Genomic DNA, 20,614 nt, shown 5'->3' on the forward strand with positions numbered 1-20,614 from the left:
ACCCCTGTCCATTTTATGTCACTCCAAGCTGACAAGTCTTTCCAGATACTCCTGTCTCTCACACACCTCCACCAATTGGTCAACAACTTGTGCTTGTTCCACCCGCAAAATAAGTTCCTCAAATTTGTTCCCTATTAACCACTTCACTGTCAGTGTTTTAGTTCAGGCCTTTGTTATTTTCATTTGGATTACTGCAGTAACCTAACTGGTCTCTGGGTACCCAGCCTTTACTTCTAATTCATTCTCTATTCTTGCTTATAAAACTATTTTCTAAACCATAAATCTGATCATGTCATTTCACTTGTTGAAAAGCAAACTGGTTATTAACAGATCTTAAAAAATGAAGATAACAAAATAGCACCCAAATAAAAAGCAACTTATTTCTTAACAATATGATTTAAAGAAAGAAGAAATGGGCTGGATAATATATGAGATGAGTCACTATGTTTCTCAAAAATGTTAACCAAAGGGAAACAAGCCTTCCAACAAAATGTTATATTAATAATATAATACTTGATTCTGCTTAGTCAGGGTTACAATCCTTGGTCCACTAAAAAAAAATGATTGAGTAAACTAGACAAACTATTTCATTACTCGCTCAACATAATTTATCATTTAATTAAAGAAGGAATCATGTGATAATTCTGTAATCATATTTGGAAAAAGTTTTTAGCAATTTTAACCTGGCTTTAAAAAAAATTCAGACACTGAATTAGAAGTGGCTTACCTTGCAAACACCCTGTCTTTATTTGCCTTTTCTTTGCCATATTGAACTGACTGGACTTCAGTTCTCCCACTGAAATAGATAAATACGTACAGTAAGAAAACCTTAAAGAGAACTACAAGATAAAATGACAACACACAGCATGACTACACTACAATTACATAAGAGACAAGACATTTCTAGCAGAGGGTAAGAAGGAAAGAATGGACTACATTCCACTTCTACCTGGATGGATGAAGCTTAACTACACTTCTTCCGTTAATGAACAAGGACGTGTTCCAAAGACACTCTGTGTTCAGATACTCCTTTGTTTGGGAGTGAGTATGAAAGAAGTAATTCTGTCTGAGAGGAATTCCTCCTCTGTTATGCCCTGGAAAGGCACTCCCTCTAGACTCAGAAACAGGTTGCTCTGTCCCAGCTCATCTAAGCCCTGCCCTCCTGCCACGTCTGCGGTTTGGCTAGTGTCTTTACTACTCCTTCAACAAGGGCCTGACACATGGGGAGATCTCGAAGAACTGCTCTTTCCTTGGGCAAGCTTTTCCTCCTCACCTACTGATAATGATCACAGACACATCCTCAAATCCCTCCACGTCCAGATACAGGCAACCCCAGATATTTTTATATTAGAAGGAATGAAGGTCAGAATATGGTTGGGAGTTGGGCATTACAGGGGTTTATCTTGAAGCTGATTGGTCTCCCAAGCACACCGTTTATGCCTGGGAACTGAGCTTCCTCTGTGGTACTCCAATGCATTAAGAGCAAATTTGTAAATAAAAACTTGGTTCTCAGAGAATCTGTTACTTGACACATCACATTATTTGAGTGAATGAACATAAATGTCTAGAATATCAAATATAACCACTTACATAGATAGAAATTTAATATATAAAAAAGCAGCCAAATATAGGTTTCCAAAGCCAATAAGTAAGCAATTTTAAGATCATCTTCTATGGACAAGTATAGATAAATGTGAATAGAATGGCACATCTGTTCAAGTTTTTTTTTTTTTTTAATTTATTTCTTTTTTTATGGCTGTGTTGGGTCTTCGTTTCTGTTCAAGGGCTTTCTCTAGTTGTGGCAAGCGGGGGCCACTCTTCATCGCAGTGCGCGGGCCTCTCACTGTCGCAGCCTCTCTTGTTGCGGAGCACGGGCTCCAGAGGCGCAGGCTCAGTAGTTGTGGCTCACGGGCCCAGCTGCTCCGCGGCATGCGGGATCCTCCCAGACCAGGGCTCGAACCCGTGTCCCCTGCATTGGCAGGCAGATTCTCAACCACTGCGCCACCAGGGAAGCCCTCTGTTCAAGTTTTAATGGAAAAGTCAGAAACATTGTCACGATTTTAAAATTCAGATAAGTTGATGTGTCTTAAGATGATATATTTCCTCTAAGAAGAATGAGCTATACTTTCAACTGTGAACAAGGTAACAGATTGAGGTTCACCACTGCTTTGTACTTCCACATTAGAACAAGGACTGTAATCCCCTGGGCATTTTGGAACAGAGACAACAAGGGGGGGTGTGCGTGAGGAGGCTGGTAAAGGAAGTATTAAATCCCCCGATATTCCAAATTCCATCTCTCAGTCTTCGTGAGAGATGACAAGAGTGCTAGTATTCCCAACCATTGCTTATAATGAGGAGGAAAAGCATTTATCTCATGTGTATCCATTAGGGATAGGACTGTATCCAGATAAACATTTGTCATGCTGCCATTCCTACACCGCTCACAAGATTATTAATCATTTTGGTGATTAGAAAGTATTTTGGATACGTTTTGGAAGTTCTTAAGGACTATAAACATCAAGTCTAGCTTTTACCACCGTAGACATCTGCGGCTTACTTATATACACTAATGTAATTTCACGTTAGCCGGGCTGCCCGGCCTCAGTCCCGCCCTGCTCTGTCTGCTACGCCCTGCGTCTCGGAGGCTCCCCTGCAAGCTGGCTTCCTGTCGGTCCCGCCTTTTTTCTGGCGGGAGATCAGAAAGCGGAGCGGATCAGGAGCAGGTGACCGTCAGATGCTGGCAGCCGCTGTAACAGCAGCAGGCACAGGGCACAGAGAGAAACAGAACCCTGCAGAGGACGCCATCCCTGACCAAAGCAGCACCGCCCCGGTGATCCAGAACCCAGGGCAGCAGCTCACCAGGGCAGCAGCAGGTCTCAGCTCGTGGCTCCAGCCCAGAGTAACACAAGCTTCTGACCCTCGGGCATTACCCATTCTTCCTGCTGCTTCTCCCAACCCCCTCCCTTTTGTTTTCCCAGCCTTCCTAACACCTGTGTTAGAAACCAACTGCCTCGTAGAGTAATTTTCCAGGAAAGAGGATTCAAATGGGACATTATTACTCAAAAGGCTGAATTAACAAGTTGAATTTCATAATAAAAATATAAAGATTAAATTCAAATATGAGGGAAAAATGAAGTGTTTATATGTCATATTATCCATATTATTCTATAGGGTTTAGTATAATTAGAACAAAATGTAAAACTGTAACATAATCTAAAAACACTAAATTCTGACAGCAAGCTACTTATCTTAAGAACAATGAGAATATACCAATTGGTGAAAGCATGCAGGCTTCTTGTAAGTAATTCAAGCAATATCGAAAAGCATAACAAAAAAAGTAAACAAACAGATTTAGCCACAGCCATACCCCTAAGAAATAATCTCTATTATGAGCAGGCAAAAATCATTCTGAAACTCTATACATACATAGAAAAGGCTACAAATATGGATATAATTCTATTACAATGTGATTATGCTATATATGGCCACAATGAAAATATTAAATGGATTTCTCTTGAATTAAAGGAAAGAAAAAGGCTACCGTTCATTTAAAAAAGAAGGAGGAGGAGGAGAATAAAAAGGTCAGGGAAAACCTTAAAAACTTAGTGTATTAATATTTAATTTTTGTTAATATGGATTCACATAGTTCACTAGTCCCTGCTTCCTCTTGCTTTCTTAGTTATATTATTACTTTTACTTTGTCCAAGTTTATAACATTTTAATACTATTCTGTAGTTATAATTCTCATAGTTGTCAAGGATTCGTTCCATGTTTAAAGAATTTAATCTTTATTCTGACTTCTTTCACCAAGATTCTTCTTGAGTCATTTTGAATTCTCTCTTGGATGGCTAAACTTTACCATTAAATTTTTTTTCAAAATAGGCTCAGAGATGTTATATTCCCTGAGGTTTTGTATATTTGATACTGCCTAGCTACTGACTCTAGACTTGAACGGGAACCTGGTTTAGTATTTTTCGGTCACTTTTTTCCTTTAAGATTTGACAGACAAAGGGTGGCCCATAAGCTACATACAAACCTGAAGAAAGGTTTTATTTAGCATTCACAGTGTTTAAAAATATTTAATCCCAAGTGATAAACCTCTAACAAGACTGATAAGGGAAAAAGAGAGAAGACAGAAATTACCAATATCAAGAATGAGAGAAATGACCTTACTAGATTCTAGAGATATTGAAAATATAATAGGGTAGGGCTTCCCTGGTGGCGCAGTGGTTGAGAATCTGCCTGCTAATGCAGGGGACATGGGTTCAAGCCCTCTTCTGGGAAGATCCCACATGCCGCGGAGCAACTGGGCCCGTGAGCCACAACTACTGAGCCTGCGCGTCTGGAGCCTGTGCTCCGCAACAAGAGAGGCCACGATAGTGAGAGGCCCGCGCACCGCGATGAGGAGTGGCCCCCGCTCGCCACAACCAGAGAAAGCCCTCACACAGAAATGAAGACCCAACACAGCCAAAAGTAAATAAATAAATACATTAATTAATTAAAAAAAAAAAAAAGAAAATATAATAGGGTAATATTACAACCTTTATGCCAAAATACTCAAGAACTTAGACAAAACAGATAAATTCCTTGAAAAACATGACCAAAGTCCACCCAGGAAGAAAGAGAAAACCTGAACCGCTTCATTTGTATTAAAGAATCTGAATGTGCTGTTCAAAAAGCCTCCTATAAATAACGCTTCTGCCTTAGAAAGAACAGAACTGGAAAATTCTATCAAACATTTTAAAAGGAAATAATATTACTACAGAAACTCTTCTAGAAAACTGAAAATGAGGAAATACTTCCCAACTCATTCAATGAGGCCAAAATGATCCTGACACCAAACCTGATCATGACATTACAAAAGAAAACTAAAGGGAAATATCCTTCACAAACATAAACGCAAAAATTCTAAACAAAATGTAAGCAAATTAAATAAAATAATATATAAACAGGATAACAGATCATAACCAAGTGGGGTTTCTCTCAGGAATGTACGGTTGCTTTACCATTTGAAAGTCAATCAATATAATTCATCAAATAAACAACTAAAAAGAAAACCCATATGATCATTGTGATAGCTGCAGAAAAAGCATTTGACAAAAACCAATAACCAATCCTAATAAAAACTTCCCACAAATGCGAAATAGAGGAACTGCCTCAACATGCATGATATAGGGCATGTGTGAAAGCCCACAACCAACATCACACTTCATAGTGAAATACTGAGTGTCTTCCCCTAAGATAAGGAACAAGACAAGGATATCTGCTCTCACCACTTCTACTCAACACTAGACTGGCGGCTCTAGCTGGGGCAACAAGTAAAGAAAAAGAAATAAAAAGGATCAGAATAGAAAGGAAAAATTAAGACTGTTTTTAGCCTCTAGGAAGAAAATCTTTCGGCAACTATAAAAGAAGCTCCTAAAATAAATGAGGTAAAAGCGAAGTTTAACAAAACAAGATCAACATAAAAAAACAATTGTATTTCTAATTAACTGTGATGAACAATCTGAAATTAAAATATAATAAGACAATTTATAATAGCATCAAAAACATGAATTAAGGATACATTTGGCAAAGATGTGAAAGAGGTGTATGCTGAAAACTACAAACATTGCTGAGAGAAATAACATTTAAGTAAATAAAAAGATATACCACACACCATTGTAAAGCAATTATACACCAATAAAGATGTTAAAAAAAAAAAGCTTGCTCCCAGAGGGCTGAGAAGTGTATAAAAAAAAAAAAAAGATATACCATGTTTCATGAGTCAGAAAACTCAGTATTTTTTTTATTGGAGTAAAATTGCTTTACAATGTTGTGTTAGTTTCTGCTATACAATGGAGTGAATCAGCTATGTGTATACATGTATCCCCTCCCTCTTGGACCTCCCTCCCACCCCACCCCACATCCTACCCATGTAGGTAGTCACAGAGCACCGAGCTGAGCTCCCTGTGCTATACAGCAGGTTCCCACTAGCTATCTATTTTACGCATGGCAGTGTATATATGTCTATCCTAATCTCCCAATTCGTCCCACCCTCCCCTTCCCCTGTGTCCACACGTCGGTTCTCTATCTCTACATCTTTATTCCTGCCCTGAAAACAGGTTCATCTATTACCATTTTTCTATATTCCACATGTATGCGTTAATATACAATATTTGTTTTTCTCTCTCTGGCTTACTTCACTCTGTATGACACACTCTAAGTCCATCCACATCTCTACAAATGACCCAATTTCGTTCCTTTTTATGGCTAATATTCCACTGCGTATATGTACCACATCTTCCTTATCCATTCATCTGTCATTGGACATTTAGGTTGTTTCCATGTCCTGGCTACTGTAAATAGTGCTGCAATGGACACTGGGGTACATGTGTCCTTTTGAATTATGGTTTTCTCAGGCTATATGCCCAGGAGTGGGATTGCTGGGTCATTTGGTAGTTCTATTTTTAGTTTTTTTTTTTTTTTATAAGTACATCCATACATTTCTGAAGATATGATTATTTATTTTAATTTTATTTATTTTTGGCTGCGTTGGGTCTTCGTTGCTGCACGCGGGCTTTCTCTAGTTGCGGCAAACAGGGGCTACTCTTCATTGTGGTGTGCGGGTTTCTCATTGAGCTGGCTTCTCTTGTTGCAGAGCACGGGCTCTAGGCACAAGGGCTTCAATAGCTGTGGCTTGCGGGCTCTCGAGCACAGGCTCAGTAGTTGTGGCATACGGGCTTAGTTGCTCCGTGGCATGTGGGATCTTCCCGGACCAGGGATCGAACCTGTGTCCCCTGCATTGGCAAGCGATTCTTAACCACTGCGCCACCAGGGTAGTCCCAATTTTTAGTTTTTTAAGGAAACTCCATACTGTTCTCCACAGTGGTTATGTTAATTTACATTCCCACCAACAGTTCAAGAGGGTTCCCTTTTCTCCACACCTTCTCCAGCATTTATTGTTTGTAGTTTTGATGATGGCCATTCTGCCCAGTGTGAGGTGATACCTCGCTGTAGTTTTGATTTGCATTTCTCTAATAATTAGTGATGTTGAGCATCTTTTCATGTGCCTCCTGGCCATCTGTATGTCTTCTTTGGTGAAATACCTATCTAGGTCTTCCACCCATTTTTTGATTCGGTTGTTTTTTTTGATATTGCGCTCCATGAGCTGTTTGTATATTTTGGAGATTAATCCTTTGTCTGTTGCTTCATTTGCAAATATTTTCTCCCATTCTGAGGATTGTCTTTTTGTCTTGTTTATGGTTTCCTTTGCTGTGTAAAAGCTTTTAAGTTTAATTAGGTCCCATTTGTTTATTTTTGTTTTTATTTTCATTACTCTAGGAGGTGGGTCGGAGAAGATCTTGCTGTGGTTTATGTCAAAGAGTGTTTTTCCTATGTTTTAGCTCCATTTTTCTTTCTCAAGATTGCTCTGGCTATTCAGGGTCTTTTGTGTTTCCATACAAAGCATAACATTTTTGGTTCTAATTCTGTGAAGAATGCCATTGGTAATTTGATAGGGATTGCACTGAATCTGTAGATTGCTTTGGGTAGTATAGTCATTTTCACAATGTTGATTCTTCCAATCCAAGAACATGGTACATTTCTCCATCTGTTTATGTCATCTTTGATTTCTTTCATCAGTGTTTTATAGTTTTCTGCATACAGGTCTTTTGTCTCCCTAGGTAGGTTTATTCCTAGGTATTTTACTCTTTTTGTTGCGAAGGTAAATAGGGTTGTTTCCTTAATTTCTGTTTCTGATCTTTCGTTGTTAGTGTATAGGAATGCAAGAGATTTCTGTGCATTAATTTTGTATCCTGCAACCTTACCAAATTCACTGCTTAGTTCTAGTAGAGAAAACTCAGTATTTTTAAGATGTCAATTCTCCTGAAATTGATCTATAGTTTCAGCACAATTCCAATTAGAATCCCAGAAGTCTTTCTTGTAGAAAGTGATCAGCTAATTCTAAAATTCAGATGAAACTGCAACGGGCCTAGAACATTCAAAACAACTTCTAAAAAGAACAAAGTTGGAAGACTAATACTACTGGACTTAAGACTTATTATTAAAAAGTCCAGAAATAAGTCCACCCAAATATGGACCACTGATTTCTAGCAAAGGTGCAAAGGCAATGCTGTGGAGAAAGAGTAATCTTTTCAACAAAAAATGCTTGAACACTGGATATCCATATGTAAAAAGACAAACTTCAATCCATACTTCACACCATATGCAAAAATTACTTTCAAATAGATCATAGACCTAAATGTAAGGGTTAAAACTGTAAAACTCTTAGAAGAAAACAGGAATAAATCTTTGTGACCTTGGGTTAGGCAAAGATATGACACCAAAAGAAAGATCCATGAAAGAAAAAACTGGTAAATTGAACTTATCAAAATTACATGCTCTTCAGAAAACTAGTCAAATGAAAAGATACCAGGAGGCAGTGGTAAGAATCTGGTGGAATTAGAACTCTCATACACTGCTGGTGGGCATGTAAAAAGATACACGTGCTTTGGAAAAACGACCAGCAGTTTCTCGCAAAGTTAAACATACATCTACCATAAGATCCGGCGATTCCACTCCTAGGTATTTAACCAAGGGAACTTAAAGCAAATGTCCGTACAAACCCTTCCACATCAATGTTCACAGCAGCTTTATTTGTAATAGCCCAAGTCCGGAAGCAAGCCAAACAGAGGAACAACCCACTTGATATCCATAATTAAGTGAATGGATAAACAAAATGTGTTATATCTACACAATGGAATACTACCCTACAATAAAAAGAAATGAACCATCAATCCAGGCAACAACATAGATGAATTTCAGAATAATTATGCCAAGTAAAAGAGTATGTAATATATATGTAAAGAATATGCAAAATATATGTTTCAATTTATATAAAATCCTAGAAAATGCAAACCAATTTATAGAAACAGAAAGCAGACCAGCGGATACATGGGGACAAAGAGAGGCGAGAGAAAAGGGGTTTCAGAGGGGTATGAGGAAAATCCCGGGGCGGATAGGCTTGCTGTCTTAATTGTGGTGATGGGTGCATGGATGTATATACGTCTCCAAACATGAAATTTTAAACTTCAAATATGGTAACTTATTCTATGTCAATAAAACTGTTTTAAAAATGTAAAATCTGCCAGTACTAGGTCCATATTCCCCCAAGGGCAATAACAGCCTGAATGGCAAGTGTTGCTGCCCTCAACCAGTATTTTCTTTTTTAATTAGATAGTCCTTGAGCTTTTTTTTTTTTAAAGAATTACTTCATTTACTATTTAGTGCTTCAACTTCCATGATGAGAAATTTCCCTTCTTTTTTATTTTGTTCTCGTTTTTTTTGGCTGCAACATGCGGCATGAAGGACCCTAGTTCCCTGACCAGGGATCGAACCCATGCCCCCTGCAGTGGAAGTGCAGAGCCTTAACCACTGGACCGCTGGGCAAGTCCCTTGAGCCAGTTTTTTTTTTGTTAATATCTAGGTAGAAATTTCTTCCTGTTTCAGGGATGATTTTCTCCCAAACTGGTTTCTTTAAATGTCTTTGGTATCTGTAGTCATCGTAACTAGATTCTGTTTTCTGTGGTATAGTTTGGGGAAATTACTTGATTTTTTTTTTTCATCTGAGACTGGTTTAAATTATGGTTAAAGGTTGGTTACTACATTCTATTAATTTCTTTGTTGCCTAAGTGAAGTGGTGTGTGTATATTGACATGTACGTCGTATTTTCAAGGTCAGAGGGAAGAAAGAGTTCTGCTAAAGTTAAGTATAGTTCTTGTATAACAACCCCGGTGGTCGTTTAGGTAAGGAATTAAGTTTACTGAAGGAATACCAGTATGGTCTGCACTGTTCTCTCACTAGAGGTTTCTTCTGTACCTGCTAAGATTTAGTACCAATAGATAAGACTTTTTGATTTTTCCGACTCTCACTACTGATGTCATTCTCATTCCCTAAACCTAATTACCTTTAAATTTACAAGTACCAACACCTTACTTTCCCAGTACTGCTTTTAGGATGGTGACAGGGGAGCCAATCATGACATCAAGCCACTTAAGAATCTGCTGTGCCTTTTTTATGGTTACAATTTCCTTAATTCCAGTTAAGTGCTGATACTGAATTTTTGGGCTACTTTTACCACTTATTTGGAAGGAGGATGTGTTTTTTTGTTTTTTTTTTTAATTTTTAATTTATTATTTATTTATTATTTTTATTTTTGGCTGTGTTGGGTCTTCGTTTCTGTGTGAGGGCTTTCTCCAGTTGCGGCGAGTGGGGGCCACTCTTCATCACGGTGCGAGGATGTGTTTTTTAATGGTATATCCTGTACTACGCTTTATGCTGTTGTTGTTTTTTTTTTCTGATTACAAATGGGGCATTTATAAATGCTTGAGGTTTACAATACAAATCTTTTCTGGGCCACATCTACATATTTTCTTCACGATAAAGTCACCTTACAAATATTTAACAAAGACAATGGAAATTATAGCAGGAGTAGATTGTAACTAATTAAATACAGTTGATTTACTTTAGGAAATAATGACCTGGAATATAGGTAATGGAACAGGTTTCTCAAGTCTGGCTTTATGATGAGAACCTACAGAACTTTCTGCTGATTAGACAAAGGGGCCACACTCTGCAGAGATTTTGACTCAGTAGGCGCGCATGAGTAACAGATTCTACGGTTCAGTAAACTAGACTTTTATTTAAAGGGAGGAAAAAATCCAACACTGAAGTATCAAAGTATAAGCAATACTTACCAATACCGGAATTTTGAACCTAATGTAAAATAATGTGCAAAAAAATTCTTTTGAGGTGGAAGTGGTCTGTCCAAACGGAAGAATGTGTGATGTTCTACACATGCTTTCCACAAGTTTTTACAGGCTCTGTAATTCACCATGTTAAATCCCAATAATGTTTCTCTAGATTCATGCTGTAATAAATGACAAAATGCAGAGAATATCATGAGAATGTCAGGATCTAATGCTCCATTTAATTTATTTTTTACAGGTAAATACTGTACCCTTACAAACACTAACCCTTCCTGTGTCTTTTTTGCTTATCCAATAAAAAAGCAGTAAAATTAATGGAAAATGTGGACCTCATTCGGTAATATCACAACTCATAGGAACTTTTATTTTAGAACACAGTTAGAAACAAATTTAAAAATTGATATATATCTACTTTCAAAACTTAGTAGCTATAATTATTTCAAAATACAATCCTGGCCCACAAATTAAACTTTAAGATACATCGACACACCTTTCAACAATATCTCTAAACTTATAAATCTGTCTAGATTGTAAATAAGTAAATAAAAACATTCAGTACTTCTGAACACTATTTTGAAATTCTTATTTTAAAATAAGTAGCAACAAGGACTCCCCTGGTAGCGCAGTGGTTAAGAATCAGCCTGCCAATGAAGGGGACATGGGTTCGAGCCCTGGTCCGGGAAGATCCCACATGCCATGGAGCAACTAAGCCCATGCGCCACAACTACTGAACCTGCGCTCTAGAGCCTGCGAGCCACAACTACTGAGCCCACATGCCACATCTACTGAAGCCCATGAGCCTAGAGCCCGTGCTCTGCAACAAGAGAAGCCACCGCAATGAGAAGCCCGTGCACCACAACAAAGAGTAGCCCCCGCTCGCCGCAACTAGAGAAAGCCCGCGCGCAGCAAAAAGACCCAACACAGCCAAACATAAATAAATAAATTAATTAATTAAAAAGTTAAAATAAGTAGCAACAGAAGCATTTAATTTTTCTTTAAAAATTTGGCACAAATTACTATTTAAATAAATAGTTTCACTGAACTATCTATAGCAAGGCATACATGTCAAGGTGTACAGCTCTGATTTCACACAGTGACTGCAACCAGGTCCAGAAATAGACTGTTAGCAGCACCTCTGAGCACCCTTTGTCTTCCCGTTCTACCAGATAACCTTTACACATGTGCCCACCTTCTGTCTTTTATGCCCACAGGTTAATCATGCTTGTTTCTCAACTTTACATACACGGACTCATACATGTATGTCTTTAGGTCTGACTTCTTCTGTTCAATATTATGTTTCTATATTCCTCCATGTAATTGTGAAGCAGTAATTGACTCATTTCATTCTACACACTATTCTCTCATACGAATAGACCACAGTTTATTTATCTGTTTACTGTTGACAGACATTTAATGTTCCTAGTTTGGTGATGTAAAAATGTTGTTCCTATGTGTATTCCTGTATTTTGTCTGACGCACGTAGGTGCAAATTTCTGTTGCTGGGTCGTAAATGTCATGTGCTCACCTCTAGCCGGTAGCACCCAGCAGTCCCCCAAAACGATCAGCTCAATAGACACTCCCTTCCGCCAGCATGTATGCTCCTCACACTCCCCCGTCACCGCTTCACCCATCTCTTTGTCCCACTGTTCTGGTGGCTGTGTGAAATGATCACATGCTGGTTATAATTTGTATCTCTCTGATGCTTAACTGAGGTTCAACAGCTTTTCATGTTACTGGCCACGGAGATATTCTCAGTTCTGGAGTGTCTGTTCAAGTCACTAGCGTACTTCTGGATTGGGTTGGATATACAACCAAGGACATACATGGTGTGTGTGTATTATACACATATTCTGTGCTATTTGACTTTCTTAATCATGTCTTTTGACGAACATAGTTCTTAATTTTAACACAGTTCTAGTTATTGATCTTCTCCTTTAATGTTAGTTTCCCTTCTACGTCCTATTAAAGCAATCTTTGCCTATCAAAAGGTCATGAAGATATCTTCCATGACTAAAATACAGTAAAATGCCCATGTATAAATATTAAACTGTGATGTCAGAAGATGATATGCTTAAAATATCACTTCTCGATCACCAGAGAATTCTTAATTATGTTTAACAGTTGCTTTGTATGCACTAACACTACCTCAGAGAATGGTTGTGAAGATTAAATGATATGAAAATGGCTGATATATTACCAGGCACACAGTAAGACCTTAAGAAATGTTAGATACTATATTACTATTATTACTAACAACAATAGCACTATAATGGGAAGCAAATTGGAAAAGTTGACTTAAATACTGCCTCCTACCAATATAATTATCAAAGTAAAATGTTTGTTCTCTAGTTTCCAGATAAGATTTATTATATTTTATTCCTCTAAACATTCACTGAAACATGTACAAGAATGTTCATTAACAGCATTAATCATAATAGCCACAACATGGAAATGGCAAAACTGTCCACTAACATAGTAAGAATGAATAACTAATGTATGGTATATTCATTCAGTAGAATTCCACAGCAATGGAGCAAACTATCACTATGTGTAACAACATGGATGAATCTCACAATGTTAAGGGAAAGAAGGCAGATAAAAATGAAAACATTCTGTATGATTTTATATTTTAAAATTCAAAACTAAGCAAACTAATCCATGATGATACAAATGAGAATAATATTTACCTTTTGGGAGAGTTAATGACTGCTAGTGGGCCTCAACTCCATTAGCAATAATACCAGCTTCCAGGGTGGTAGTAATGTTCTACATAATAACATTGTATATTATACACTTATCAAGCACTATACTTAATTTCTGTTGGTTTTATTTCAATAAAAACTCTCTTGAAATAAAACTTCTATGTTTTGTGAGTATAAATGATGAATCATAGTCAGTAGATCAATATCCTCTATAAAATACATTTGATTCAAATATATTTTAAGGCTTTGAATACATTTTATTTTATTATTTATTTATTATGTATTTTTGATGTGGACCATTTTTTTTAAGTCTTTATTGAATTTGTTACAACATTACTTCTGTTTTATGTTTTGGTTTTTTGGCCTCAAGGCATGTGGGATCTTAGCTCCCCGACCAGGGATTGACCCCGCACCCCCTGCACTGGAAAGCGAAGTCTTAACCACTGGACCGCCAGGGAAGTCCCTGAATACGTTTTATATACATATAAACATATAAACATCCTGAAATGTGCATTAATTTGTCAAGACTTCTAGTAATGTCAGTCAAAGGATAAGGTTAATTTAATTTGATGAAATAGATAAAATCATTTATAAGATGAAATTCGTTCCAACACTGTACTTTCTGTGATAACGTGTTGTATTTAATACACAAAAAGGACATCACTAGTCCAACAAAGGGAGGAAATGTACTACACGTTCATGAACTAGGAACAAAACTAAATGCTCAGAATCCCCCAAATGAAATGTATTCATATGTGAAAGGAAGTGCTGTAGATTTAGTTTTAAAAAAAAAAAGAAAAAGAAAAAGGACATATAAATGATCAGTTACTGACCTCATGAATGGACCCTGGGGACGACAATGAACATCACAATTGAGATCAGTTTCTAAGTTCAAGAGATAGCAGAACAGATATCTAGAATAACTTCTGATCAGAACCACAGAAACATTAGGGAAATACTTTGCCATAAAACATGAATTAATTAACTGAGTAGGCAGTTATTAACAGTGTTAATAACATGTTTACTTGCACTAAAAGTTCTGTAATGAATGACGACTTATTTCTTAAAGGACTTAATTTATGTTAATAAGATCAACTCACCAATTCTTTTCTCAGTTGAATAAAAAACTGTTTGCACTTAAAAGAAATTTTTACAATCTTCAACCTGGATAAAAAGAGAACGAATTGGAGTATTTAAAATATTGAACAAAGATAAAAATATTAATCAAAAAAATTAAAAAATAATCTTTTAACTGTATGTTTAGTAATGTCTAAATATTTAATTATATATACATATATAAAGTACATAAAGAATCTAAAGTTTTTGGTGCTTCGTGAAAAAATAATTAGAATTTATATGCTCAACTGAGCTTAGTTTTATCAGAACATTTGCTGTAAACTATACATTTCCCAATTTTGTATCTAAAGAAATACATAAAAACACATATCACAAGTTAAAATTTTAAGAATACCAATAATACAGTTATTTACTCTTTAAAACTGCAAGTAGTTTTCTGCACGTTAAGAGCTTGGAAATCACCACTCCATCCTGGCAACAAGTAAAAAGCTCAACAGATTGAAAAATCCACAACTCTTCTTAAATACACAAGGAAGGGAAGAGCACAGGGCAAACTGCTGCCCCCAAGATTTGAGAGACCAACAGCTGAGTACAGGGAATCAGAGCTTCCCAGAGAAGAGTCAGGAGCAGAAACTGCCAGAGGAAGCAGTGCCAGGGCAGGAAAACCTGAACTGTATTTTATGAGTTGTTGAAGGCTCAGCGTGGTCAACCCCGAGAGTTAAAAACCCCAAGAGGCCCCAGTCATAGGGCGGCCCTCACGGTATTGTGAGATTTAGCTCTAGAAGCTCAAATAGATTTCGACAGTAAATACCAAAGTAAAGTACCCTCCGATTTCCGACAAGGAAAGGGAAAGAAACCATGTGAACTAGGCCAGAGCACTCTGCTCTTAACAAGGCCTACCTTTGGGGGAAACTCGTTAACCAGAGCCTGACCTGGGGAAGGGAAATACCCAAGTCCAGCCCACTCTAGCCATCCTGTCCCACCCAAGGGGAGAGGAAAAAAATGAGAAACACTGTGAAGCTCAGTCTAGAGGCCTGGGCTCATTAAAACACTGAGAGCTAATCACAGGACTACAGAAAACCCCCCTCCGTGGACACCTCACCACCACATTACTAAGAGCCTATTTCCAGCGTTCCTGTTACCAGGGTATCGTATCTGCCCATCAAGAAAAGATTACAAGGCATACCAAAAGGCAAAAAACACAATGTAAAGACAGAGTAAGCATCAGAACCAGATATGAGAGGAATGTGGGACTTATCAGACTGGGAGTTTAAAACAACTATGATTAACAGGCTAAGAGCTCCAAAGGATAAAGTAGAAAGCAAGAAAAAAGAACAGATGGGCAACATAAACACAGAAATGAAAATCATAAAAAAGGACCCCAAAATACAAAATTAATAAGCAGAAATCTGTTCCACTTCTATACACTAACAACGAACTATCAGAAAGAGAAATTAAGGCAACAATCCCATTGACCATCACATTAAAAAGAATAAAATACCTGGGAATAAACCTACATAAGGATGTAAAACCTGGAAAACTATAAGACACTGATGAAAGAAACTGAAGAGGACACAAACAGATGCAAAGATACATTGTATTCTTGGATTGGAAGAATTAATATTGTTAAAACGGCCATACTACCCAAGGCAATCTATATATTTAATGCAATCCCTATCAAAATACCAATGGCATTTTTCACAGAACTAGAACAAATAATTTCAAAATTTGCATGGAATAGATACATATATATGTATAACTGAATCACTCTTCTGTACAGCTGAAACTATCACAACATTGCTAATCACCTATACTCCAAAATAAAATGAAAAGTTAAAAAAAAAATTTGTTTGGAAACACAAAAGACCCCGAATAATCAAACAATCTTGAGAAATAACAGAGCTGGAGGAATCATGCTCCCTGACATCAGACTATAGTACAAAGCTACAGTAACCAAAACAGTCTGGTACTGGCATAGAAATAGACACACAGATCAGTGGAAGAGAATAGAGAGCCCAGAAATAAACCTATGCTCACATGGTCAATTAATCTATGACAAGAAGACAAGAATATACAATGGAGAAAAGACAGTCTCTTCAATAAATGGTGTTGGGAAAACTGGATGCTACATGCAGAAAAACGAAAACTGGACAACTTTCTCACACCATATACAAAAATAAATTCAAAATGGATTAAAGACTTAAATGTAATACCTGAAATCATAAAACTCCAAGAAGAAAACACAGACAGTAACCTCTTTGACATTAGTCTTAGCACTATTTTTTGGATATGTCTCCTCAGGTAAGGGCAGCAAAAGCAAAAATAAACAATGGGACTACATCAAATTAGAAGATTCTGCACAGTGAAGCAAACCAGCAAAACAGAAAGGTAGCCTACCAAATGAGAGAAGATACTTGCAAATGATATATCCAATAAGGGGTTGATATCCAAGTATATAAAGAACTTTTTTATACAACTCAGTATCAAAAAACAAATTTGATTAAAAAATGGGCAGAAGACCTGAATAGACATTTTTTACAAAGACATACACATGGCCAACAGGGACATTAAAAGGTGTTCAACATCATTAATTATCAGAGAAATGCAAATCAAAACTACAATGAGATACCACCTCACACCTGTCAGAACGGCTATCATCAAAAAGACAAGAAGCAACAAGTGTTGACGAGGATGTGGAGAAAAGGGAATCTTTGTGCACTGTTGGTGGGAATGTAAATATGTGCAGCCACCATGGAAGACAGTATGGAGCGTCCTCAAAAATCTAATAATAGAACAACCATATGATCCAGCAGTTCCACATCTGGGTATGTATCCAAAGAAAATGAAAACACTAAATCAAAAAGATTTATGCACCCCTGTGTTCATTGCAGCACTATTTATAACAGCCAAGATATGGAAACAACCTAAGTGTCCATCGATAATGAATGGATGAAGAAGATGTGATGTGTTTGTATATGTGTGTGTGTATGAATATTACTCAGCCATAAAAAAAGAATAAAATCTTGCCAACTATGGCAACATGGATGGACCTGGAGGGTATTATGAAAGTGAAATAACTAGAAAGAGAAAAACAAATACCTTATGATTTCATTTATACATGGAATCTAAAAAAACAAAAAGAGACTCACAGACACAGAGAACAAACGAGTGGTTGCCAGAGGGGAGAAAAGGGTGCAGGTAAAGACAAAAATGTGAAATGGATTAAGAACACAAACTTCCAGCTATAAAAGAAGTCATGGGGAAGTAATGTATATAGAGGGAATATAGTCAATAAAACTATAATAATTTTATATGGTGACAGATGATAACGGGACTTACTGTGTTGATTGTTTCATAAGGTATAGAAATAGTTAATCACTATGCTGTACACCTGAAACTAATATAATGTTATATTAATTATAACACAATAAAAAATTTATTGAAGCTTGTTTTATGGCTCAACATATTTTCTCTCCTAGTAAACAAACCATGTACCCTTGAAAGGAATGTGTATTTTGCTGTTACTAGGCATAGTAATGAAACAGGAGGGAAGGGGAGCAGGGCACGACCTTTGAATGAATGACATAGCCATAGGATATGACAGAAACTGGTAAGAACCAACTAGATCCAAGATGGCGGAAGATTCGACTTCCAGTAGACCTTGAGCCTCATTATATGCTCATTGTAATGCATTAGCTAAATGACACTCCCACCAGCTCCATGACAGTTCTGAGGCCAACCATAAATGGCCAAAAGTGGGTGGTGGCCCAATTCCTGGAAATCTCTGCCCCTTCCCCCAAAATAGCTGGAATAATCCCCACTCATTAGCCTATGAAATTACACAGCCCATAAAAACTAACCACACCATATTTTGGGGCCTCTTGCCTTCTGAGATGGCCCACCCTCTGTCTGTGGAGCGTGTTTCTCTCTAAATAAATCCACTTCTTACCCATCACGTTGCCTCTCGCTGAATTCTTTCTGCTATGAGACATCAAGACCCTGAGCTTCATTAGGTCCTGAGACCAGGTATGTGATCTCAATTAAAAGACAGTGGGTTCTGGCTGGTTTTGAGTCCCCGCCCATGGGTTCAAGTGTAATCTGAGTCGCACAGTTTCAGTATTGTTTATCAATTAAGCCAAGAGATTTGATACTGCTTGAATCTATTTCAACTGATTTTTTATTGTCTAGTTTTTGTATTGAGCTCTGAGAGGGATATGCTCAAATCTCCAACTACGATTGTAGAATTGTCTATTTTTCCTTAATTTTTGCTTCATGTATTTTGAAACTGTGTTATTATGCACATGTATACTTAAAACTGTTGCTTGTCTTTTATCAGGTGCATGGGGCATACTTTCCTTTATCTGTGTGTCCTGTAATATTTCGCTGGCACCCAGATGTTTTACATATTGCATCGCAGTGAGCGTAAGTACGCGTTTCCCACCTTCCCAGCTTCCTGTTACTCGGCAGTTTACTCGCACGGACTCTACCCTCACCCTCGCCCTCCAGTTTACGCTTCTGCGGCTGCTCTTCAGGGAAGCACAGCCCTGGGTGTGCCCACAGCAACGCTGAGATGACCGGGGGTACGAGCCATCCCATCCTCTCAAGAACCACAGCCAGCTGAGAGCTCCTCTAATTGCCAACACACTGCTCTATTATTTTCAGCAGCGCCCTGGGCCATGAATTCCCTCAGGAGCGAATTCAATCAAATTGTGACTGTTGCAAAGGAATAGTCTCTGAGGCAGGCACTTGAGGCTATTTGCTCTACTATCCTGGTTTCTGTCCCTCTGGTTGTCTTTTGGTTTCCCAAGACAGTCCTTCTTAATTAGCCTGAGCTTTGCAATGACTTAAGTTGTGACGCTTTGTTATTATACAGGAGCCCCGATGATGTGTCAGTTAAGTCTGGGGCTGGGGAGGAACCCGTCTTTAGTCCTGTGATTAGGCCTCGGGTTTAGCGGTCTGGGTCCCTTGGCTGCACCCTTCAGTGCCCCTCAGCTCACCCCTCCCTAGCTGAAACAGGAAGTACAGAGAGGGCTGGAAATGGGTACTTCCCTTCCTCCACCTTGGTTAGGCTCTGGTAAAACCCATGTTGGTTAAGTATTGGTAAAACAGATTTCCTTGAGGGCAGATCTTGGTTAAGGAGAGCAGAAAGCTCTGAGCATGTTTCAAAATGGTTACTTTCCTGCTCAACTCCCATCCCCTGCCCTTCGAGCGCAAGTGGATTTTCCTCCAATCTTCGCCCTGAGATCCTGGTGGGGTGCCTGGTAGTAAAACTCATGAGAACGAGGGGTCCTTCCTAAGTAAGTTAGTCCAAGCTAGTCTCTGCTCCGTCTCCAGCAATTTGTCAATCACCCTGTACGTACTCCTACCAGGGGCGGCTACAGAGGTGGTTTCCAGTCCTGGTAAGTTGTCATTCCTTGTATTCATCTGTCTCTCCAGTTTTCAGAGCTGCAGTATGCCCTGTGTCCTCAATTCTCTGAGGGATCTAAAAAGAGTTGTTGATTTTGAGTTTTTTCAGTTTTTTTTTTTTTCTTGTGAGGACAGGGGTGACAACTTCCAAAGTCTTTACCTGCTGGACTGGGAACCAGAACTCTCTCCTTCCCTCTTTATTTTACTAATGATGTTTTTTGATGAGCATTAATTTTACTGAAGTCTAATTACAGAATCCAAGTAACTCCCAATTCAGTATTCAACATTTTAAAAGTATGAACTTGAACTGGATAATTTAGGAATAACCATATGTGGAAAGAAATGAGGGAATATATTTATTACATGGAACATTACTTTTTCTACACATAGCTCTAATTTTGAGAGAAGAGGTAAGTGAGAAGCGAGTGTTTCAGAAACTGAAAGACGCAGGTTTATTTAAAGCTCTGCTTCATACTCATCATACTTGTTAACACTGGCCCAGTCAGCTTCTCTGGCATTTCCCAGTCCTTATCCATAAAAACAATGCTAACAACATCCAAGTTGCAGGGTTATAAGGTACAGATAAAATGCATTAAAATCCATGAGTGATTTTTTTCCTACCTTATTAATCTTATAAAACTATCAGCTCTAAAACGTCCACCTCTACTCAAAACTCCTTAT

The 20,614-nt window shown here is 37.9% G+C and overlaps 1 protein-coding gene across 3 annotated transcripts in view; it reads right to left on the minus strand.

Annotated features, from left to right (window-relative positions):
• PTPN4 (protein tyrosine phosphatase non-receptor type 4) overlaps positions 1 to 20,614 on the minus strand; it is a 182,099-nt gene that overhangs the window by 61,605 nt on the left and 99,880 nt on the right. For all 3 annotated transcript variants that reach the window (XM_059912035.1, XM_059912036.1, XM_059912039.1), the window contains 3 exons: positions 14,551 to 14,614; positions 10,737 to 10,909; positions 728 to 796 (listed from right to left, as the gene is read on the minus strand). In XM_059912035.1, coding sequence (XP_059768018.1) covers positions 728 to 796; positions 10,737 to 10,909; positions 14,551 to 14,614 — 306 coding nt within the window. The remainder of the gene's footprint in view (positions 1 to 727; positions 797 to 10,736; positions 10,910 to 14,550; positions 14,615 to 20,614) is intronic.

This window comes from Balaenoptera ricei, assembly GCF_028023285.1.
Source record: "Balaenoptera ricei isolate mBalRic1 chromosome 7 unlocalized genomic scaffold, mBalRic1.hap2 SUPER_6_unloc_1, whole genome shotgun sequence".
Lineage (NCBI taxonomy): Eukaryota > Metazoa > Chordata > Mammalia > Artiodactyla > Balaenopteridae > Balaenoptera > Balaenoptera ricei.